At 35.4% G+C, this 25835-nt stretch overlaps 2 protein-coding genes across 19 annotated transcripts in view; both read left to right on the plus strand.

Moving 5' to 3' along the window:
* The window catches only part of LOC5567708, a 424671-nt gene extending 401698 nt beyond the window's left edge, over positions 1-22973 (plus strand). For 17 of the 18 annotated variants that reach the window (XM_021844068.1, XM_021844074.1, XM_021844070.1 and 14 more), the window contains 5 exons: positions 756-947; positions 1121-1269; positions 21827-21922; positions 22008-22199; positions 22260-22973. In XM_021844068.1, coding sequence (XP_021699760.1) covers positions 756-947; positions 1121-1269; positions 21827-21922; positions 22008-22199; positions 22260-22349 — 719 coding nt within the window. In that variant the 3' untranslated portion in view covers positions 22350-22973. The remainder of the gene's footprint in view (positions 1-755; positions 948-1120; positions 1270-21826; positions 21923-22007; positions 22200-22259) is intronic. The other variant, XM_021844080.1, reaches the window with a different exon arrangement.
* On the plus strand, positions 22527-25049 carry LOC110676388 (GATA zinc finger domain-containing protein 14-like). Its single transcript, XM_021844091.1, has one exon. It carries the CDS (start codon positions 22548-22550, stop codon positions 24456-24458), a length of 1911 nt encoding a protein of 636 aa, XP_021699783.1. The 5' UTR covers positions 22527-22547; the 3' UTR covers positions 24459-25049.
* Positions 25050-25835: the final 786 nt, after the last annotated feature.

The raw sequence follows: 25835 nt of genomic DNA on the forward strand, positions 1-25835 counted from the left end.
TTTTGAAATGCTTAGCATGAGCTTTCCGAACGATAAAAGATGCTTCTTTTGGAATATCTACACAATGAAGAGAAAGAGTAAAGCGATTGAAGGGTAAATCTTTGGCTTTCCGGGAAAATCTGATTGTGCCTTACTAACACCCAACTGGCTACATATTTTACGAAACATTTCATTGATTAGGTGTGATGTGTTTGGATTTGGCTTTTGAAGCGAGTGTCATCACAGATGTTTTATTTATTACATTCGCGTAAATATGGATACTCACCGAAACGGTGTTTCATATTTTGGCGCGACATTTTGGTGCATTTGGTAGTGGTTATTGTGTCAATTTTATAACGTTTGTAAACTAATTAAATAACTTGTTTTCTCGCTTGAACTTTTGAGATGTGAACTTTAATACAACTTTAAAAGTACATAAAAATCTTGATAACAAATCCACTTTATGAATGTTCATGAAAAATCATGCAACCTGTATTGTATATTATGTTTATCCATAATTGTTTGGCGTTCTCATCTCTCACAATTTATGATCTCATGCACCAATTGTAGCTAATAAATCAATCATGTTTTCCCAGAACATAAATTTATCAACGCATGCAATACGTTCGATTCGCTGCTCTCACGTCTCTTTATGTTGCCTGAATGCTTCTTTGCTTTCATTCAAAGCCTCTTTTCCTATATGTTGGCATGAACAATCGAGAAAAAAAAATTGACATCATATAGTAACGTTATCCATCATGTAAAAATTATTATAGCACCGCACTCACCACGTCGGCAAAAGCTGAACCTTAGAATGAAATCACTCAGCTTGGATTCACCAGAATCGTCCGAATTGCATGGACAAATGCGAAGACGATACCCGGGGCCCTCCGCTCATAGCGGCCATGGAGGCTCTGGTGGTCACTTAGAACATAGCACGCCACCATCAAATAATAGTAGATTACACTGTAAGTATTGAATTGTATTCTCGCTCCATCACTATACACATTCCAAATACAAAGAAGTATATAAGCATCCTTGCAGAAATATCTTACGAACAATGAAAAAAAAAACTACTTACCAAGCGTTTTCAGCCCACGGACGAAATTGTCCTCTAATTGAATTTATTATCAATCAACAGCTCCATCGAGCCCTTCGGGCAACCAAAGAAAATTCCTATACGCCAACCGTGGCATGAAGACGGGTTCAGTGGACCTACCAGACGAAATAGACAGGAGCCAATCATCTGCCAGCACGTCACCGTGTCCATCGCCAGTTAGACAGTCACAGGTAAGCAACCATTTTTGTATATACGAACAGTTACTGTTACTTAAAGACTTCCATCTTTTCGGTGATTGTTGGTGAGACGATATTGTGCGAATTGGACGAAGAAGAAGGGCATAGCATAAGATTCTTCTGCACACCAAAGGAAATACATGAACATTTTTGTTAAAGTAATTTCTGAAGCCATCACAGAAAGCAAAAGGGTTTACTTTTACTCGGAAATAGTATTCATATTCCAATTTTGCTTCTTGCAGGATGAGAGTTGTATCCTTTCTAAGTGCTATTCATGTAGAAGACTTGTGGCCTATGTAGATCCATTTCGCTTATTTGTTATTTTTTAACGTGAAAATTATAATTTTCGATCTAACTTCCGTTGTATGGAACAAGGATAAAATAAAACAAATCCATATGTTTAAGAAAGATATTAGTTTTTGCGTGAATTTTTGTAAAACATTAGGTTTGTGAAAAACTGTTGAATGTATTGCAATTAATCCTATTTTGAGCAAACTTTTTAACAAAATTTTGTGTATTTTGTTATGCCTACATCACTGTACATGTGGTTTAATTTGTTTGAATCTCATAAACATTAATATTTTAACAACTACCGAAAAGCTAAACATTACATATAATTTGCAATTGGATTAGATGGACAAATTGATGTGAAGTTTTGCGAAAAAGTTACACGTCTTCTCAGTGAGAATCGAACTCACGACTCCCTGATCTCTAGTTAGGGCGCGTTACCCCTATGCCATGAGAGGACTTATGAACGCAGAAGTTAACCTGAATTCGATTTTAGCTCAATAATCACGTGGTCCTTTTTCGCAAAGTGCACCTCTTTCGGAAGAATTAGATGCCCCCCCTCTTCCGAAAGAGGTGCACACAGATGTTGATGCAAAATCACTTGCTCACAATCATGCCGTTTAAAACCACCATAAAACCCATCGGAAATCTACCAAAACCCATTGTTATTGCTAACATTACAAAAGTGTGTTATACATTTTTTGCAGAGTAACGAAGAATAAATGCGTTGTGTAAAACAAATGTAGAAATGATGGTTTTCACGCCAACTCGACAAAGGGATTAGCTGCACCCTTTCAGAATTCAATGAAAATTTCTGGGTGTGAAGACTATGTGAAACTAAGATACTTTACATACCTTGTTTTTTTTTCAAAATCGATCTGGACTAACATTTGGAAAGGGTCAAAGTTTTTTTTTTACTTTTTTCATATACCCGTATAACTCGAAAACGGTAAGACCTACAAAAAAGTGTTGTATGGGGGACTGTCGTGAAATTTTGAAAAAATAAAAACATTTTCTAAGCTGAAAAAAAAAATGATTCAAAACTTTAAAATCGATTTTAAAAAAAAACAGCCATTCCAAATTTTGATCATCCTTAAGCAAAAAGTTTCGTAATTAAATTTACTAAAAGTCGCCCATAAGTTGCAAATTGGGCATATTTAAAAGTTATCCTAACATCGAATTTTTTAAGTCCAAAAAAGAAATTTTTTTCAAAGATTTTGTTCTAAGCCGTCAATATGATCGTGTTTTCAAGTGATAAATGAGTTTGAATCAGAAAATTGATTGTATTTTTTATTGAGAATAGTTTGAAAAAAAAAACGGAATTATACAGTGATTATGTTTTTTAAATGAAGGCAATCAATAGACTTCGCCTCTGCCTTTGAGAAAATCAACTCCGTCTAACAATCCGACGGATTTTTATGGTTTGAAAGATATCACAACAATAGTGTAAACTTTGAAAAGCAACAACCTTATCCATACCCAGTGAACGAAAATGTACCGTCAAAAACTGTAGTGAGTGTGACATTCACACATTGACTACCACTACCTTCATGCAACAAAAACATGCATGCGATACTGAAAATAAAAGTCACGCGCTCACCTAAAAGTATATCACGGTTGTATTGAATTACTGTAGTAGACGTTAACCTGTATTTTCATAATGTGTACTCAAAATGTGCACCGATGGCACCGATTGATTTTTTTCTATGTATCTTTGTGTCAACCAGCCGCACTAGCTTGAGGGCTGTCCATAACCCCATAACTCTCCATCGTGGTCTTCCGTATATAAAAAAAATGTGTTGCTTTCAATAAACGCCCTCTACAATATATGATATATGTCAGGTGATACATTCATGGCTGCAGTAAGAATGTATCAATAGCTACCCGAATGTCACAAATGAATGTTTTGAAACTTCCTCTTGTGAATTTAGCAGCGATGCGACAGTAGCATATAAAATGTACTATACGCTTCACTGTCCATACCCCATTAAATTCTCTCCTAGAAAAAGTTTTGCGAAAAAAAACTTACTAAACGTACCTGCGTTACACGCCAGATGAATAAGAAATAATGAATATGTTTGTATTGTTATCAACCTAAAAAAAGTTGATAAGCTCATAACTCATGATTTTATTTGCAAAGAACAGTCTTCTTTTCTACGAAACAAAAATGACTCCTTAAAACAAGCTGAAATACTGATAATTAGCGACTTTTCTGAAAATTATTGTTTCATACAAAACGCTGCTCAAGAATATCACTGGAATAATTCCCAAGCAACGATACACCCATTCAAGATTTACCATAAAAAAGATAATAAATTGGAAAATGTTAGTTTTAATAATATCAGAAGTGTGTTCAGCTATTTATTTAAAAATTGATTAATTTTGTTAAACAAAAACTAAATTTCTCAAAGTTACTTTTATGTCAGATGGAGCTGCAGCAAATTATAAAAATAAAGAAAATTTTGCCAGCTTATGTTGTTTCAAAAAAATACATGGATTGGAAGCAGTGTGGCACTTTTTTGCCACATCCCACGGCCAAAAAGAGCAAGTTTTACAAAAGACTATGGAAACACAATCGCAACTCCGCGAGAACTATTCGACTGGGCAGTGAAACAAACTGATACATGTATCACCAAATTAAATTTCTGTTATATATCTAATGAACAATATGTTAAAATGTCAGAGTTTAATTACGAAACTTTTTGCTTAAGAATGATCAAAATCTGAAATGGCCGTTTTTTTTAATCGATTTTAAAGTTTTGAATCATTTTTTTTTTCAGTGTAGAAAATGTTTTTATTTTTTCAATTTTTGTTTTCTAAAAAATTCTAGAAAATTTCACGACAGTACCCCATACAACACTTTTTTGTAGGTCTTACCGTTTTCGAGTTACACGGGTTTATGAAAAAGTCAAGTTCGATTTCTCAAAGTTATTTTTAAGTCAGATGGAGCTGTAGCTAATTATAAAAATAAAGAAAATTTTGCCAGCTTATGTAATTTCAAAAATTACATGGATTGGAAGCAGAGTGGCACTTTTTTGCCACTATTCGGCTGGGCAGTGAAGCAAACTGATACATGTATCACCAAGTTAAATTTCTGTTATATATCTAATGAACAAGTTAAATTTCTGTTATATATCTAATGAATGTTAAAATGTCAGAGGAATTGGTGGAATTGTTTGATAAGGTTAAAACTACCCCTGGTACCCAAAAATATCATTGTTTTATGCCTATTAGTGATACACAAATTGCAGCCAAACGGTATACCAATTCATAGGATGAACCAAAAATATTCAATTTATTCAGTAGAGCCCAAAAATAATGTAAATATTTATGTGTAGATACTACGTTTTAGGATATAAAGCAATAATACAAATAAAAATGCATGATAAAAACAAACCACGACTTTTTTTCATAGGCATAATATTGACCCTTTCAGACACCTGTTAAGATTGGCTGTGACCAAATAAGAAATGAAATATTATTGTGATATCTTTCTTACCATAAAAAAAACCCATCAGATTGTTAGACGGAGTTGATTTTCTCATAAGCGGTTTGGTGCGAGATCAATTGTATTTAATTAATAAAAAAAACTCTGTATAATTCCGTTTTATTTCTTTTAACTACTTCCAGTAAAACAAATATAATCTATTTTGTGATTAAAACTCATTTATCACTTGAAAATATGATCATACAAGACATTTTAAAGCGAAATAAAAATAAAATTAAAAAAAAATATTTTGGACTTTTTTCCCTAAAATATGCCCAATTTGCAATGTATGAACGACTTTTAGTAAATTTAATTACGAAAATTTTTGCTTAAGGATGATCAAAATCTGAAATAGCCGTTTTTTTAAATCGACTTTAGAGTTTTGAATCATTTTTTTTTTCAGTGTTTTTGTTTCTCCAATATTTTCAATATTTTTTTCTTAAACTTCAGGAAATTTCACGACAGTCCCCCATTTTTGTAGGTCTTACCGTTTTCGAGTTATATGGGTTTATAAAAAAAAGTAAAAAAACACTTTGACCCTTTCCAAATGTTAGTCTAGATCGATTTTGAAAAAAACAAAATATGCAAAGTATCTTAGTTTCACATACTTTTGACATCCAGAAAGTTTCATCGAATTCTGAAGGGGTGCTGCCAAACGCGTGTCGAGTTGGCGTGAAATCCGTCAATACAAGTCAATGAGTCGAATGTATAATGTTTAAGCTTTTGAGGTGCGTTAGCTACAACTCAAGAGTTAAAAATCTAAAGCATGTTATATGAGAATTTAAGGGTTACACAACGGTGTTTCGAACTTTTGACTTCCTCCGCAGGTATTGCAAAAATCGTTCTCATTCGATGTCGCAGCGCAATTAAAGCAATTGAAGAGAAACATCTCATCTGTATCGGCAATGTTTCGCAAAATGTATCAAGATTTATGACATGTAACAGTAAAAGTGTCTCATGTTACAAATAAGTTGTAGATCCACTGTGTAGTATTTATTTCTTTTCAACTGTTACTTTTGCCCCACTTTACTCTATGACAGTAATTGCTTCTGTTATAATTGAATCTACTATTTGTCCATGACGCCCAGGAGAACAACTTGATTACTATTTCCTATAAGTAAGGTAAAAATACATGAATTTCGATTTCCGCTGTACATACATAACGTTCGTCTCAATAAACCATAGATTGAATTTTTCTTCATTTACCTCAGTTTGTGGTCACATGATTCTATGACACTACCCCGAACGCCACTACCCCGAATGCCACTACCCCGAACGCCATTACCCCGAAAGCCATTACCCCGAATGGGTCATTACCCCGAACGCCACTACGCTGAATGGGCCACTACCCTGAATGGGTCACTACCCCGAACGCCATTACCCCGAATGCATAAAATTTGGAACTTATTCTAGTGAGAGAGTGTGGAGATAATTATACGATTCTTTATGAGTATTTAACGAGTGGCTCAACAATTTATATTTCAAACATTAGAAGATATAAAAGCAGCTAGTTTTTTAGCTAATAACTTTTGAATACTAAGTTTTATTTCGATTTGTCCTCTAATTTTGGTGAGATTCACACAGCCACATTGCAATGCTCTGAAGAACAGCCTATTTCAAAAAGAAGGGTGAATTTATTATGCAAAGGATTGCTATAATATGAACAAAATTAGGTTGTAGTAAAGTTTCTTATTGGACGTCGGAACCCACTTCCTTTACTCATTGTAGGTGTCGGGCTACTAGCATTAAGATCTCCTTAAAGAATTTGTTTCGTAAGCGGTGGTAATGGAAGATCACCCTGAGATAATTGCTGCAAATGTTCGTCTATGGAACCCGCTAAAAAACCAACCTGATAGACAACCGTTCCACTAAAGCAAGGAAACGGTAATACACGTGTACATGTTTGAAAAACGGCGGCCTTTGATTGCCCCTACAGTAAAAACTTTCGTTGGTTTGTGGGATCATTAATTTGAATTTCGATGAAATAATCACTATTTTTTTCCGATTCAGCACAATGAAGAAATGATGATGACAGCAAAGCGGTGAGCAAATTCATAAGAGACCTGTCTGTTTCAATACAAGAAGATGAAAGAAAGGGAAAATTACTGATAAGAATTAAAGGAGGATTCACTTGAGTGAATGCCTTCAGGATATATTCCTTCAAAAAAAGCTGTTCTATATGGAAATATTATTGACTAGCTTGTCCAACGAAAACCTGAAAGAACAGCCTATTTAAGAAAGAAAGGGAAATTTCTGGTGAAATGTTTGCAGCTATGACGTGAATGATCACTGTAACAACGTGATATGTAACAATATGATATGTCATATCATGCTATGACACAACATATATACAAAAGAAACGAAAATATTTGCTTTAAAACAAAATTGAAATATGGACACCACCAAGAAGTTCAAATATCTGTGTTCACGCAGCTGTTCAGCAAGACCATATTAAGGGTTATGGGTTCAAATTCCTCCAGTGGTGGATCTTATGCATTAAGCATTTCCTTGACGTTCTATGTCCAGGAACAATATAACATGTACAATAATGGTAATTTGACAAGGAGGTGTCTCAGTCAATAAACGGCTTATTTAATCAAAAGCCCATTCACAAATTTCGTAACGCTAAAGGGGACAAAAAATGTTGCCCATACAAAAAGTGGTACCAACGGGTCGGTAGGTGTCAAAAATAGAATTTTTTGGCGTTATGAATTTGTAAATGAACCCTTGAACTTCGAAAGTTCCCACTGGGCTGATAAAAAGGTACCTCCGCAAGAATGAGAAAAGTTGCCAACAATATATTTCGAATGAAAAGCTGACATAAAAAAGAAAGAAAAATATATAATGAACATTTTACCGACGAATTTTACGCACCATTAATTACCAGTTTTCATTAGAGACGCATTTTTGCCCGCAAAACAATATATTTCACTGTATCTCATACTATTCGGGGTAATGGCTCATTCGGGGTAGTGGCGTTCGGGGTAATGACCCATTCGGGGTAATGGCTTTCGGGGTAGTGACCCATTCGGGGTAATGGCGTTCGGGGTAGTGGCGTTCGGGGTAATGGGATGGAGCCGGTCACATGCGTTGTTCCGAAGCTGTTACATTTGGCACACACGTTTTCCACAGAATGTTATATCTAACCGAAAATTTTCTCCATTGTTTATCATGTCACCATAATGTTTAAGACTAACTAAGGAATAACCTAATTATGTGAAAAAAAAAATTCACATTTGATCAAAATGTATGACTTTAGATCTCGTGCGTATTAACTGTAATGCTTTTTAAACAAAGCATTTAGATGGAAATTAAGATAAAAAATAACTATTTTAGATTTGTATTGGCAAGGCCAATGTTGTAGTTGTTGAAAACTGAATATACAGTGGATTTTAAAATTCATTCAAGTTTTTTTTCTGCGATTAATTATTTTACTGATAGGAAATAATACTCACCCTGAACCTAGTGTATTGCTTCAAAAAATTAACCTATGAAGTTTACCTATAAGGCTGATTTGCTGCTGACAAGAAAAGTAATCGCCTATCTCAATGATGCGTGGGAAATTACTGGCCTCACGTGGTTAAGAAAATTGGTTTTCCTTGATCGCAGTACGCAGCTGAGACCAAATGGCGTTTTATATATGGAGCCCTAAAATTTCTTGAAGGATTTTTTTATACTTTTCTTGAACTAAACTGCAAACTATGTTATAAAATGGTTTGAAATTTAGCTTTTGTGGTAGTAGGCTAATATTTTTTTATCGTAGGGGAGCATGCTCCAAAACGTTCCCTAGGAGGCAAAACACCTTCGCTTTATTGTATAGCATTGGAGACATTTGGGGGGCCTTCCTTAGCCGAGTAGTTAGAGTCCGCGGCTACAAAGCAAAGCCATGCTGAAGGTGTCTGGGTTCGATTCCCGATCAGTCCAGGATCTTTCCGTAATGGAAATTTCTTTGACTTCCCTGGGCATAGAGTATCATCGTACCTGCCACACGATATACGAATGCGAAAATGGCAACTTTGGCAAAGAAAGCTCTCAGTTAAAAACTGTGGAAGTGCCCATAAGAACACTAAGCTGAGAAGCAGACTCTGTCCCAGTGAGGACGTTAATGCTATGAAGAAGAAGAAGAGACATTTGATGTAGTAATTTGTGAATAGCTCAAATAAAAATAAAGAAATTTAAGATTAAGAAAATAATCAAAAATTTAGCTCACCGTTTATAAGGCATCGATTCATTGAGTGCCATACGCCAACTTTATTATTAACAACCATGAAAAAGAACGATGAAACGCGGTGTACCGTCAACAACATATTTAGAATATATCCCTTTCACCGTGAATTTGAGAAAAATATGCGCTTCAAAAAATTGCACAGGTTTTCTAAATTGTGTATTGCAAATGTATTTTATTTCGAGAAAAAATTGAAAACTATTGACATACGGGCATTTTTTTAATTATCGGACAGGTTTGGGCCGAAGGTTCTCCGATTTGTATGAAATTTTTCACCAGAGGTAGAGCTCGTGGATACATGCCCAAAAGTAAAATTCAAAAAAATTATAGTGGCCTATTTTCCCGGAAACCTCTAGATGAATTTTCACGATTCACCGCGAATTTGAGAAAAATATGCGCTTCAAAAAATTGCACAGGTTTTCTAAATTGTGTATTGCAAATGTATTTTATTTCGAGAAAAAATTGAAAACTATTGAAATACGGGCATTTTTTTAATTATCGGACAGGTTTGGGCCGAAGGTTCTCCGATTTGTATGAAATTTTTCACCAGAGGTAGAGCTCGTGGATACATGCCCAAAAGTAAAATTCAAAAAAATTATAGTGGCCTATTTTCCCGGAAAACTCTAGATGAATTTTCACTATTTCCCTATATACCATAAACTTTAAAAATTCTTATCTCCTGAATTATGCATCATAGAACAAAAGTTTTTTAGAGAAATCGAAAGGAAATTTCCTCAGTAATACATTAAAAATATAAAAAGAAAACATTTCCCGGAAAATTATTCACCGTGGAGAAAATCATCGAAAAATTAGGGGAAAAACTATCGTCTGTATCATTGAAAATTTTCAAAAAAAAAAAGTTTTGTTTTATCAATTCATACTCTAAATTTTGTCCATAGACGCCAAAGTGGTATCTTTTACCATTTAGGCGAAAGCACTGAAAAACCGATGACCACCCGCACGCTTCCCATAGGAAAATGTGTTCCATTGTGGACCTCATAACCGTGCGCTAACGGTGGCAGTAATTTACACGCATTGGAAGTGTAGCGCAGTAAACCATCGTTCCCTTTCCAGTCAGAAGAAGCTTTTTGTCAATTGGAGAACTCTCCATTGGTCTGCTGGGTGTTTTGGGTGCCCTTTATCAGCAACGTTATCTAGTATTGAAGCTAACAACCTCTACGAGAGCCGCACGGGAAGTTCTTGTAACAATCAATCATTATGCTAACGTTTAAAGGATCCAATCTCAAGATCCGATTTCTTCGACACCTTATCAATATATTCTAAATATGTTGTTACAGCCTTTTCTACGTTGTGTCTTTTACGATTCAACGGACGATAAATCAAGCAAACGACTTTCACTTTAACTGATTTATTACCACTGAGAGGCAGCATGCCTATACTCAGTGGGGAAACAAAAGAAACAACATTCTTACAAGTTAAATGGGTGCGCTTGATATAGGCGCACAATACGGACAGACAAAACATACAATAATTATGCATTACGCGCGTTCGCTGCTCAATACAGTTTGGCGCGCTGTTGGGTTGGCGCCAACTGTAGAGCCTGCATGCTGACTGACAGTGGAATATTCCACGGCAGCCTTCAATGGAACAATAGATCGCGTCCCTGAGTGTAATACAGTTGATTGATAATACATACATGCAAATACTATACTAAATTCTTCTAAGCAACAATCAGAATTTATATCAAACAATACACAACCGAAAATATATGCGCGTGCTTCTAGTTCATTATCTAATCATTTGATAAATAGACCAAAATTTAAAAAAAGCAAGTTAATTACAAATAGCACTTTATGTATGCATAAACATCCTTTTTGCTTGGCAACTACTTGATACTGAGGGTCAGTACTTATTACCTATATCAATACCAATATTATTTAATGTTAGCATCGTTTTCAGTTAAAGACTGTTAGTCTCAATGGTAAAGGTTACCAATAAAAGACATACAAAACACCCAACAGATCAACGGAGAGAGCTCCAATTGACGAAAAGCTTCTTCTGACTGGAAAAGGAAGAATGGTTTACCGCGTTACACTTCCAATGCGTGTAAATTATTGCCGCCGTTAGCGCACGGTTATGAGGCCCACAATGGAAGACATTTTCCTATGGGAAGCGTGCGGGTGGTCATCGGTTTTTCAGTTCTGTTGCCTAAACGGTAAAAAATACCACTTTGGCGTCTATGGACGAAAGTTAGAGTATGGTTTGATGAAACGAGTCATATTTTTTTGAAAAATTTTCAGAATACAGACGATAGTTTTTCCCCTATTTTTTCGTTAATTTTCTTCATGGTGAAAAATTTTCCAGGAAATGTTTTTTTCTTTTTATATTTTTAATAAAATGCTGAGGAAATTTTCTTTCGATTTCACTAAAAAACTTTTGTTCTACGATGCATAGTTCAGGAGATATGAATCTTTGAAGTTTGAGGTATATAGGGAAATCGTGAAAATTCATCTAGAGTTTTCCGAGAATAGGCCACTACCGTTTTGATTCATATTACGGACACTTAAGGCCTCAGTGAAGTATAACTCACAAAAAAGCATGTAAAATAAATCACTCCGTATGATTCCTCCACGTTATCGAACCTCCAATCCCTTTAACTTTCGAATGGTGAGTGAAGATTTCGATTCCGAAACATGAATAATTTTAAATAAATAGAAATGTGTGGACTTTACATGATTCTTATACCGGACGCTTCCTTACTTTTGCCTCATATTCCAGACACTTCGATTCGAATTCCGGACAGGTCAAACAAATCATAAATAGAAAAGTCAAATCATCAAATGAAATCGATAAACGACTAAAGAGACACCTAAGGAAGTTGGGCATTATACATTTTAATAGATATCTATGGAAAATGCTCATCAAAACTAGCCTTGAAAGTGAGAACTTTTGAACGGCAAAAATTGAAACATTTCGTGTGAAATGTTTCCCATACCCATCCCCATTTTTTGTATAGATACTGCAAGCATGTCGAAATAGTCGAATTAATCCAAATTTAATTGTGCAATTGTAACCCAATTATATAATACACACAAGTTGGAGTCCTATTTTGGATGCTTGTTGGATTAGATCACTAGAAAGTAACAAATTATACTTTAAATTTCGTGTAAACAATGTAAACAATGAAATCAGTATTTTATACAACTTTGGCGACCTGTAGCTCAAAATTGTGACGTGCTGGATTTTTTATGAGAACGCCTTTAAATTTAAGCAACCCTCAATCTTTTAGGGACACATAATTTGATCCTTGAGACGCGCAAAAATGTCATTTTTGTTACGCTGTGTTATATTTACAACTTGATTTTGAGCAGTTAAATTATTACTTCACAATAAATCTCACTTTACTCAACAATTAAATTATGTTCACACTTTTTTTAATTCCTTTAGTAGCATCATTCCAAACATTATTCATTTCTTATATCTAGGTGTTCTGTGTTAGACAACACTATCATCCTAATTTGGTAAAACAAATTAAATCTTAAATTTTAATTAACATTTTGTTAACAACATATAACATTTCATTTGCCGTAGCAGTTCAGATTTTTTACAGGTGAGTTGATTTTACCTGCTTATCAGTAAAAAAAAAAGTTTTCAATTTATTTAACCTAAACATATAACGCATTAATCGTGGCAATAGAAGATTGTAACGATTTTTGCCAGAAATTATTGATGATTTTATTTGACATTTGTTCCAATGTTTCAACATTGGATATTCTATGTAACTCATTGGTACTATACCAGGGAGAAAGCTTCAGAATCATTTTCAAAATTTTATTTTGAATTCTTTGCAGAGCTTTCTTCCTGGTATTACATCAGCTAGTCCATATTGGTACAGCAAACAACATGGCTGGCCTGAACATTTGTTTGAACATCAAAAGCTTGTTCTTAAGACAAAGTTTTGATTTTCTATCAATAAGGGGATAGACACATTTTACATATTTGTTACATTTGGCTTAGATACCCTCAATGTGATTTTTGAATGTTAAATAGATACAGCATGAGCCGTAAATACTTAACTTCATCTGATCAATTTATTGAAACCCCTCTCATCATGACAACATGTCTACTTGAAGGTTTCAAATAAAGAGCTTTTGGTTTATGTGGGAATATTATTAGTTGAGTTTTGGAAGCATGAGGAGAAATCTTCCATTTTTGCAAGTAAAAAAAAAATATCCAAACTTTTTTGCAATCGACTACAGATGACACGCAGGCTTCGTCCTTTGGCGGAGAGGCCTGTGTCATCCGCAAACAAAGATTTTTACATCCCTGAGGTAACTCAGGTAAGTCAGATGTGAAAATATTGTAAAATATTGGTCCCAAAATGCTGCCTTGAGGAACACCAGCTCTTACAGGAAGTCTTTCAAACCTGAAGTTCTGATAATTAACCTGAAGTGTACGATTTGACAGATAACTATGAATCATTATAACAATGTATGTTGGAAAATTAAAGTTTTTTAATTTTACAATCAAGCCTTCATGCCAAACACTGTCGAATGCTTTTTCTATGTCTAGGAGAGCAAGACCAGTAGAATAGCCTTCAGATTTGTTGGAATGGATCAAATTTGTTACACGTAAAAGTTGATGAGTGGTCGAATGTCCATGTCGGAATCCGAACTGTTCATTGGCAAAAATTGAATTTTCGTTGATGTGGACCATCATTCTGTTCCAAATGACCTTTCAAAAAGTTTACTGATGGAGGAAAGCAACTGATTGGACGATGGCTGAAAGCTTCTGCAGGATTTTTGTCTGGTTTTAAAATTGGTATAACCTTAGGATTGTTTTCACACTTTTACAGTGCATATTTGTTTTGTTCAAAACGTAGTAAAAAATATATTTTAATTTAATCTTCAGTTTCAAATGATGCAATACATCTTATTGAGAGGTGCCACAATGAAACAAATGATGAAATTATATTAAGAAAAAATAATATTATCGTTAAAATGCCATACACACTTAATTTAGAATGCCAAATATCGGCTAATTTTAACCGAAGTCCGCACAGCCGAGAAGTCGACAAACAAATTTCCTGGGATCTCAGTAAATAAAAGCCGAATATCAGTAAATCGTGCTTCATTGCTAAGCAACCAGACAAATTGTTAGTTGAGTCCCGGTTGAAATCGGGAAACCGAGATTTGCACAGCCGAGCTCGTGAAAAAAATCTAAGTGTGTAGGTGGACTAGTGACATTTTTACTAAGATATAAAAAAACACCTAATTATGGAACAAAATAACCTTTCTTCAGCATTGAGAAAAACTATTTTTATTAATTATATCGATTATTGGCCTAAAGTATGAAACAGAAGATTTTGGTAAGGACTTGAGTATTGTTTCTATTTTGGTTGATTTGCTTTAGGTAAAAATTATATCACAGGTTTAATCGTATAACATTAAGACTGAATATCGTTCCTAACACCAACCAACCGGTAGAAATATGTCATTTGAGGTATTGGCTGTCAGTTGCATTATTCAATAGTGTACGAAAATACTCGATGAAAGTTTTTTTAAAGTCACGCTTAATTACTAAAAACATTTAAAAACGTTTTCAAATGCTTTATGGGGTAACTCGCACCAGTTATTTCAATCTCAACTACGCTGAAATATTTCTTGCTGCTTATAATTAAAACAGATTAAAAAGCATAACTTGTTTACAGTAACGTTACAACTTATGTACCTACCTCAAACAACTTACTACGCGTTAATAAAAAAAATAGAAAATGTGATTAGTTTTAAAAACTGTATCAAAGGAAACTTGCAGATCTGCCATTATGAACTTTATACATGAAATATGGTGATAGCTATGTCTAAAGACCAACATGTACCATTTCAAGACATAGTGATATGTCGCATTGGTTAAAATATGCGTAATGTAAAGTTATGAATAGCAATACCTAAAAACCATAGTATTTGTTTGAATATTTACATTGAAACTTATGAATGCCTTTCCACTAGCCATCAGGACTTGTGATTTGCTAGAATTTCAAATTGTAGATAGTGTCGACTGGACACTACGGCGGTTCAAAATTATCAAAAGTTTGAAAATCCAATCTCCCATGCGCGGTGCTTTCCTGACCGTTATTATCAGAAAAAAAAAATCTTCATCGATTCTGTGCTCACCAGTCGTTTTCTATAGGGGGAAAGCACTAATTTTTAACCCATTCATACGATTTTGGCATATTTTGCATGAAAACCCAAAATTAGCACAGAATTCTTGTAGGTCGAAAATTAGTGCTTTTCCCCTAGTCAAGCTGCATGTCTGGTCAAATTTTTTTAAAAAATCGTGCGGTTTAAGTTTCAAATGTTCTCAAAACCAAAAACTCGAGTGCACATCTGAATTCAAATCACATAAAAAGAGAAATTTTGAGCCAAAAATATTAAGATTTAGAGATGGCACAAGCGACTTGACGGTGAATTATCAAGTTATGAAATATGCCCCTCAGTAAAGTCATCATAACTTTGTTATTTTCCAACCAATTTTTAAATTCTTAGTATTATTCTCTTTAAAATTAAATTTATGAAAAGTTTGTTGAACATCAAATTTGTCTCAAATCAAAACTAGTCTTAGTTCTCCAAAACTTTTCATCTTTTTACTAAACAAATAATCTTTATTTGACCATAACTTCATGAATACTGAACCGAATATAAATCTTTTTATATTCTTTTGAGGGGCCCAGATAGCCGTAGCGATAAACGTGCTGCTATTCAGCATGACCATGCTGAGGGTCGTGGGTTCGAATCCGAATGTGATTTTCGGCAAAAACAAAAATAGAAAAATTATGTTTTCGGGTATCAATGGTTTTCGTTGAATAACTAAGTCAAAACAATTTTTAATTAAATTTGTTGTGAACACAGTTTAAGAACAACTAAATTGGCTTCAAAATAACGTTAAAAAATCTGGAATCAGATGAGTATTTGTGTAATTATGGTCAAACAGAAATGATTTTTTTTTAGCAAAAAAAGAAAAAAAATATAGAAAACTACTTCTAACTAAGACAAGTTTTAGTTTTGGACATACTGTGTGCCCTACAAACTTTTCATGAATATTCAAAATTGGTTGGAAGTTAACAAAGTTATGATGCCTTCACTGAAGGTCATATTTCAAAACTTGAAAATCCACCTTCAAGTTGCTTGTGCCACCTCTTCTTATTCTTCTTGGCATTATGTCCCCTCTGGGACAGAGCCTGCTTCTCAGCTTAATGTTCGTATGAGCACTTTCACAGTTATCAACTGACAGCTTTCTTTGCCATTTTTGCATTCGTATATCGTGTGGCAAGTACGATGATACCTATGCCCAGGGAAATCAAGGAAATTTCCATTACGAAAAGATCCTGGACCGACCGGGAATCGAACAAAGACACCTTCAGCATGGCTTTGCTTTGTAGCTGTGGGCTCTAACCCCTCGGCTAAGGAAGGCCTCACCTCTAAATCTTGGGCCACCTCTAAATCTTAATATTTTTGGCTCAAAATTTGAGGTTTCACTTTTTTTTTGTGATTTGAATTCCGAAGAGCATACGAAATTTTAGTTTTGAGAACTTTCGGATAATAAGCCGAATCCTATTATATAAGTCCATAAATGCAAAATCTCAAAAATTTAAACAGGGTTTTTATTGGCCGTGAGTATCATAAGAAATATAACCTCAAAATTTGGTTCAAAGTTGTTATTTAAGTGCAACCTCTGAGCGGAGTTTTTAATAAGAATAAATTTTTAGTTACATCCCTTTTGAAGTGTAACCATTAAAATCATTAATTTTAAACTAATCTGTTTAGGCATTCTAATACCGTTAAACATGTTCAAATGTTTTCAATGACACATTGCACCTATATGCCGCAAAAGTATTCCACAATTAACTGATTTTCATATGCTCAAGCGATATAAGGCATTACGGAGCCAATTTTGTTTAAATATAATTATTCAAACAAATATTGTTATAGTCCAACTAGCTGCCCCGGCTGTTCTGGCTAACTTTGAACTGCCACATAACTTAAACTTCGATTGCTGAGTAATGCACTTTTGGCCAAATTATGGCCATCTACTTTTGTGAGTATACATTACAACATTAATATTTTTCACAAATCTACTATTTTACTTGTGGGTTTCCCGGTCTTTTCGACTCACAAACACGTAAAAATCCTGGATAAATACAATAGCCAACTCTTAAAGATTAAGCCTCAATGCACAAAATACGTTTAATTTTTCAAGCATAACACTTGAAGAGCTTAATTTTACACAGCTTACTTAAAAATCAGAACTTTCTTGAGAGGAGTTTACCCTATAGCCCTGAATTTTATTTCCCCGATCGTACGTCGAGTGTCATCACTTTGAACGCATCATTACACTGAATGCTACTGTCCTGAATATATGATTACCTTGAATGACATTGCCCCGTGGTAATTGAATTTGCAGTAATACCATTCTAGGATTTGGAACTCGAAGTGGTGGTATAATTATAAAAGGATATGTTAAATTTAATGGAACCTAAGTTGCTAATGGATTCTGCGTAACTTCCAGTTTTTGTTACCGGAAAATCGTAAATTGTTCTGTGGCCGTGTTGGTTACCTTATTATATATCTACCATAACGTGGTTTAAATTCTACACAAACTGAAGATTTCTCTGTACATTTTTTTCAATTGCAAACTGACCTGTGAAGTTAAGACGAACTGCTATTATCAGGGAAGATAAATGAAAATAAAAAATCATACTTTGGGAGCTAAACAAACTTTTTCAAGGTAACAAGGACAAGTATTTAAAATTAAGCTCTGTTAATGCTACGACTTTGAATTCCATTAAACAATGATTGAACGCTTTAATATTTACATAGATAAACTTAGTTTTTCTAATAAGTTCACTTCGAAATATGAAACCATGACATAAGTCTCCATTTCGTTAAGAAAAATGAAATTCATTTGACTTCGGTAGAAGCTATTTTATTGCGGGAAATATTTCGCTCATGGCGTAACAATTTGGGTGCTACTTCAATTGCGCTGCACACGATGGTTTATTTTCACTTTAAGTACATGACTTTTAACTTTTTATTGAGAGACAAACTGTTGGTAGCTGGAATCTAGTATTCATTCGTGTATAGCATTAATATTAGGGTTTCAATTCATTGCGTCAGTGTAATATTCCCCGAATATTGGCAACTGTGCCAATATTAAGGTGTGCAATAATTGGCAGTCTATCCTAATTCTCAACCAAACTGGATATCATTTCACCAAGAAACCAACCAGATCACTGCTTGGGACTAACATACACTCTCAGTGTATAAGTGCTTGTGATCTTCTATTTTTTAGACAGCAATGGCGCCTGATTCGTCAGAATGTACACCAATGAGGCAAAGGAAGAGGACTTTATGATGCATTTAAAACTGGCCCGCAGTAGAACCGTATATACTAGAGATGGTCGGGTCTCGGGTTTTCAAACGCGAAACCCGACCCGAACCCGAACCCACGGATTCGGGTCGTGTTCGGCTATGAAAATTTAAAATATTTCGGGTTCGGGTTCAAGTCGGATTTCAAGGCTATAAAATAATCGGATACGGGTCGAGTTCGGGCTTGAAAAAAAATCGGGTTTAGTCGGGTTTGGGTTGGGGTTGATGAGAATTGTGAACATAGTAACAATCTGAAAGCTTTCGTATGCATAAGAAACGTGAGTAAATCATCTTTTCGAACTCGGGTTTTATCCGATTTTTTATTAGAAAACTTTCTCGAGTTTCGGGTTCGGGTTTGAACAGCAAAAATGTTTCGGGTTCGGGTCGAGTCCGGGTTTGAAGCAATAAAATAAGTCGGGTACGGGTCGGGTTCGGTTTTGAAAAATGTAAAACCCGACCACCTCTAGTATATACCACTGCGTCTACGCCAGTACATTTTTATGGCAGAGGGGCTTGCTGTTTGGATAGCAGACTGCCTAAGTATCAGGCGTAAGGAAAGGCGTGTTGTAATGATGCAAGTATGAAAGCGTAGGAAAATGCTTTTTTTGTTTATCTCTAGGTTCTAGCAAATATTCACAGATAAAAATATTTACATTTCAATGTAGCGTAAACAGAAGACGATAGTTAAAGCGAAGTAGGCCGTCATTGAAATTTGTACGCGTCGTTGATGGTTGTTGCTATTTCATCTCAAGATTTCGAATCAAAGAAAATCAGTTGGTTTGGCACTGACACAGCTGAAAAATATCAGCATACTTTATGTATGTTGGTGCGTACAGTGATACTTTTTCAAGTCAATATAAACTATCAAGAATAAGTTTTATCACTTTGAAATTGCACACTACAAGTGATCATTGCTGCCAAAACGAATGATGGGCTACTTCGCCTTAAATTAAACCAAAGTCATCTATTGCTACAGCATCACGTTTAATTTTCAACAAAAGATGTTTGAATGCTACATGATCGTGTAAATTTAAAGTGTATTCGATTGAAAAATAAGCGATTTGTCGTTGATATTTCAGTTTATTTTGACGCTCCAAATATGGACATTAAAATAAACTGAAAATCACAACATATTTTTAGCTGTGTTATGAACGAATAGATCAACTGTGATAGATTAACAGTTGAAGATAGAAGCAAGTGAAAGATACAACAACAAAGTACGAGGAAGGGAGCGGGTTTGGGACTGAACTCATGGCCTTCTGCTAACGACGCAGAAGCGATAGCCGTTAGACTACCTACCCCGTATTCCTACAAAAAGGACAAGAATCAGAAGAAAAGTTGGTATTTTGTTGTGTAGTGAATTTGTCCTAGCAGGCCATATAAACAATGGGGCTCTGCACAAAAATCTTTCCCTCTCTTTCACTCCTTGACAAAATTTGTGAACATCACGGCCAGTAAACGTCAAAATTCCTTCCAAAACCAAAACAGTTCTGAGCCTCATACCTTTGTACTCATTTCACGATTATCAACTGGTTGTTATTCAGACAGATCGGACTAGATCATATTTTGGTGTTCTAAAATCATGCTCAGAATTCCATCCATTCTGATTTTTCCGATGCTGTTATAAAACAGATGTATCATCAAATAGATATGTTCCATTATTACAGAAAATAACGCAAATATTTTGATATTACGAATGCCTGGTGTAAATTTTCTTTAAACTCTTAAAAAGCACTTGGTCCAAACGGTCTGAATACCGACCAAATGTTTGCATAAAAAGTCCAATTGGCAGGGAAAACTATAAGTAAATAATTGTGTTATTCTGAGGTTTTCTGACCTTTTGTATTGCAGAGCACTTAACAATGAATCTTCATAAATTTAAATGGAGATTTTTTAAGTATGACTTAAATAGATGGTTGTGTGGTTGGTTTGTTAAGGCAAGTTATTCACTTTTGGAATTTAGGTTCACTGAACAAACCAACCATTCACATCTTTTGGTTTCCTAATCACATAAAAAATGTTCCATTAATTTTTCGTTTATTAACAATCTTCCAAAACTTTCAATTTATTCGTAGATTGCATTTAAAATTTCAACTAATTCACATCACCAAAACCTGTATGGGAGTATTTTAAATGAAAAAAGTGAAAATAGTGCTGCGAAGCACTTGCTAAATATTTGCGGAATACTTTCGATTTAAAAACCACTGAAGTACTTATGAAGCATTACGATTAACAGAAGGCTTTGTCCCATTAGAGGGGTAACCATAGAACGAAGAACAAAATTTGTATCAACAAAAGAATGATTGAGCTTTATAGAAACTTCATCATCCATTCTTATTTTCATCTGTTTATGCTCATTACAATGCACATGAAAAGTCTAGTTCAAGGTGAAACCTGGACAAACTGTGAAATTTCTCATAGAAAACTAAACCGAAACGAAGTTTGCAAGCACGTTGGAGGATTTCATAGCGTCCAGGATTCACTCAATCATGCATTTTAAATAGAAGCAATTTTAATTAAAAACAATTTTTCTCAATAGTGCAGCCAGCCGTACGAAGCATCTGTTCAGTGAACGAGAAAATTATTATCCGTGGAGCACGGGGTTGGTTATCGGATTTGCTTGCATTTTAGAATCACTCATTTCGACATGATCTCATCATGAGCATCCAAAGATTGGGTGAATTTTAGTGGGAGTTTTGAAAAGGATTTTGCAAATGCATTTTGTAAAATGTCTTGGTTATACATGGTTTAAGGTGAAACAGTTTGGAATCATCTTCCCAGATTGCACTAAAACTCCAAAGGCACAAATCCCGCAAAGGAAGCATCCAACAACAGTGCCCTTCTTATTTTAGCTTTGTGCACTAGCATAAAATTTAAAATAAGAAGATCAAGTAAGTTTGCCTACTATTTCTCCAGTTTTGTGCCTTCGAAAACGCGAGTAGGGTCAAAAGTCGGCCATTGTGACGGCCATCTTTGGATTCAGAGATGTTTCACCTTAAGGATACTATTAGATTTTGCAAATGCATTCTAATACCAGGTTTCTCCAAAGGTGACCTTCAATAGTGGACACGAAACAATGATAAATATTCCTATAATGCATATTTCTTTAAATAATACAGAAATTTTGAAATCTTAACTAATGAATTAACGTTTTTTCTGTTTCAGAAAGTACAACGACTGCTACCCACAAATATCTACGTGGTTTTGTATAACTTCAAAGCTCGACATCAAGATGAGCTTGATTTGGTTGCTGGCTACAAGGTAACAACGACAATAGGTCAACTGACTATATATGATCCAACTCGTGGTTTTAATTAATGCGTGGATTTGCTCGTCTCATTCACAGGTCACCGTTATCGATTCGTCAGATGCCAACTGGTGGAAGGGAAAATGTTTGGGAAAGGTTGGCTATTTCCCCTCTAAATATTGTACCAAACTAGGAGCTTCGGAAAAGGTACTGCAAGTGACACATCCATTGCATATAACGGACAACGAACGATGTGAAGTAAAACTGCAGAGGGATCAAATTGTAATACAGGTGAAATTGGATTGCAATTGATTTCAGGACGAATTTATTGTTCAATGGGTGTCGTTTCAGGTTGGTGAAGAAATGGGCGGTATGATTGCTGTGCGCTTTGCTGATAATCACCAAGGTGTCATCCCAGGAAAGTATCTGCAGGAAGTCTGACTACGGGAAGGAGAAGAATTAGATCGTGATCGTGATAAAAGTAGTAAAAGAAGCAGTAAAATCGGTGGTTCTAACCATGTTCAAAGTAGCAAGACAAGTAAGAAATCTAGTAAACCTTCGACAAAAAGCCAAGGTTATGATATCCATGCACAAGAAGAAGCACGTAGCCACCACTATCATAAGGAAGGAAAACATAATATGCAAAAATCATGTGATAGGAACTGGGAGAAATGGGAAAAATTTCGAGAAAAGAAAATGGAGATGATGAAGGTTCACAAATATAATGTAGAGCAGCGTCTGCGGCACGAAAATCAGGATCGAGTGTTCTATAGACATCATTTTAATTACCACCCTGTTAAAAGACCTAAACGAAAGACATCTTTAGATCCCAACTGGTACACTGAAAACATTTATTCCAATCAATCGATTGATAATTCCGATGGAGAACCAGCGTTAGCACTAGTGAATGCTTACCAGCCTAGAAAACCGCATGCCTATAGAGACATAAACGGTAATCTGGATGATGAGTTAGACGAAATCTTCACCGTAGGCACACAGTTTGAACGATCCAGTAATTATCCAAAATCGAACAGTTGTTGCTTTGGCGCCAGCAGTAGTATAATGGCCAATAATGTTAGACATAGGATCCCCAAGTCGCATTCCTTCAGCACGTCCAGAAGTATGGGAGCGGGATTCAATATGAGTAAAGCCTACAACCGAAACAGTTTTGAAATGGCTGAATTTCCTGGACATGCTCTCTCTGATTCTGGCAGGTTAAACTACTTTAACGGGATAAAACCAACAGGTATGCGCATTTGTGATCGTGAAGGTTGCTTCAACGAAACGTGCTTTAGTAAGGATACTAAGAATATTCATAATAACAATAACAATCTAATGAATGAATGGAATCAACGTAATCGGAATAACATGAGGAGACGTTTGGCAAGTACGAGATCGCAACGAGTAATGGAAGAGGATTTTGACTTGTTTGAAGATGGAGAAGAAGTCGAACTGAATATGTATAATGATGATAATTCTATTGTGTTTGAAGACTTCGACGATCATGATTATTACGGAGCAGGACATACAGCTGGTGATTTTGATGAATTTTATCGCCATGAGCGCTCTAAGCAAGTACTGCGAGGAAAATTCGATCGAATTAGTAAATACACCGATGACTTCACTGATGACTATCATAAATCATTCGAAGATATTTTCAACCGAAATTGCTACATTGATCAACAGTACCAGGTGAAGGGCAATAATTTTTTTTCAAAACCTCATATTGCTAAGAATAAGAGCATGTTAGAAGTTAAACCACCGAATAAGTATGACGACACATCATCGGATTCAACTGATCTGGAGTTGGATGATTTCAATTTTGATTTCGAAAAGTATTGGGAAGAACTAGAAAAACCATCGCCCACATCACCAAGCGAGATGACGGAAAAATATCCACCGGGTGCCATGAAAAAGGTGAAAAACGTTAACATTAATCGATATAGCAATGGAACTGTGATAGACATCTATCATGATGATGATCCCTACCATTCCGATCACTACCACTATCGGGAAGGTGCTGAAAAGAATAATAACAACATTGTTGATACTTTTTCACCACCTTCGATAACTAAGTTTCGTAGAAAAGTATATCCTGAAAGAAATAACATGGAGAATGAAATCAATAAGCATTCGAGTGGTAAAAGGAACAATATCAACAACAATAGTAATGCCATTAGTTTTCTAAACAATATCTTTTCCATCTACAAACCGAGCAAATATTCTCCTCTGAATTGTCACGTCGAGCAAAATTATTTGAAAAACATTCCAGCCAAGAAAATGAATATCACTAGTGCCGCAAGACCTCTTGGTGCTCCCCGCAGTGATTCGGAAAACTCAGCCAAACGGCCCCTCACAGTACATCCATCCAAGCAGTACCCACAGCGCTCCTATCAGGGTCAACGCAGTCAGAAGGATCCACAGGCCAAGTTCCAAATCATACCGGATAAAACGGGGCTGAAAATATCTCCCTTATATGCGTCTAGTATCGACTACCGAAAAGCGAGATATAAACTCAAAAGTACTTCCCGCCCGTTATCGTTCTGGTGATAGTTGCTCGACTGTTCGTATTATTCGGATGGCCGACTGGATGGATTACCCGTGGTCAAAAAGACACGCAGAACCAAGTATCTGAAATACTAAACATTTCATCAATCAGAGTGTATAAATTCAATTCACCGATAATCTACAATTCGATTCAAATCTGTTGCATATTTACATATACACTAACACGAACACTCTCAAAAAAATGTTGTACAAATATCACATCAAAATTCCAACTTTTTACACGCTTTTACCTTTAATAGTCAGATTTGAAGTTAAGAACCTCGAACCACCAACCAAAGTGAGCATCCTTAATTGTAAATATCCATTATCAAAATGTTCGAATGTAACACTTTTAAACCTTTTTATATGATCGAACCTAACTGAAACCACCATCAACTCACCAATATTTTCTGTATAGACCAGTTTACAAATTTGACGATATATATAGATGTTCTAGTGGCAGCCGACTCACCAATCAATTCATATCCTGGTCCCATCGGAATAGGTAAATCTCCTCAAATCAGTTTTTGCAACAAATATTGACTCGAATCTGGTGCACGCAAACAATGATCTAAGCCGAGGGAAGAACTTGATGAATCAATACAACGAAATTTTTCTGATATGATCAAACACAAATTTTAGACTCAAAGTTATTTGAGCTCATAGAAATAGTAACGTCGTTTTCCAGCATGGCCCATGCTTCATGTCCATAGGATACCACCGGTCTTATTATTCGACTCATAATATCCACGACTTCCACTAATGATGCACCTTTTACGTCTAATTTCGTTCGTTGGGGACGGACCTGGTGTATTGGTTAGAACACACACCTCTCACGCCGAGGACCTGGGATCGAATGCCATCACTTATGACAAATAAGTTATAGTGACGACTTCCTTCGGAAGGGTAGTACAGCCGTAGGTCCCGAGATGAACTAGCCTAGGACTAAAATCTCGTTAATAGAGATAAAAAAGTAAGAGGTTGTTTCCGAGATACAATCGCCAAGTTGACGTTGGATAACGTTATTTCCTGGTTTGAGACCGTCAATTCTGATCTAATATGGACATTGTATGTTATTATTTGGTTGGTTCGGTGAACACTTCAACACCGATAGAATCGGTCGATAGAAGAAGAAGCATGAGCGGTAACTCTTGCTCCCCAAACAAATATTCCGGTTGAACGTTAGGGCCACGCATGATCCACTAAGATTGGTTGCTTTAGTAGATTCCAAAGCCAGTTTGAGGTTGAGGTACTTCTCCATGAAGTCCTCGAACTCCATGTTCTCCTCTTTGCTCAAATCGATGTTAAAGTTGTCAGTTACAACCAGAGACACTTCATCTATTTCTATTTTGATTAATTAATTTATTTATTTATCAATTA

The sequence above is a fragment of the Aedes aegypti genome, chromosome 2 (assembly GCF_002204515.2).
Source record: "Aedes aegypti strain LVP_AGWG chromosome 2, AaegL5.0 Primary Assembly, whole genome shotgun sequence".
NCBI lineage: Eukaryota > Metazoa > Arthropoda > Insecta > Diptera > Culicidae > Aedes > Aedes aegypti.

What these genes read in the sequence shown, in the direction of transcription:
- LOC110676388 (XM_021844091.1), top strand. Translation starts at nt 22,548, where the DNA reads ATGCAAAAATCATGTGATAGGAACTGGGAGAAATGGGAAAAATTTCGA.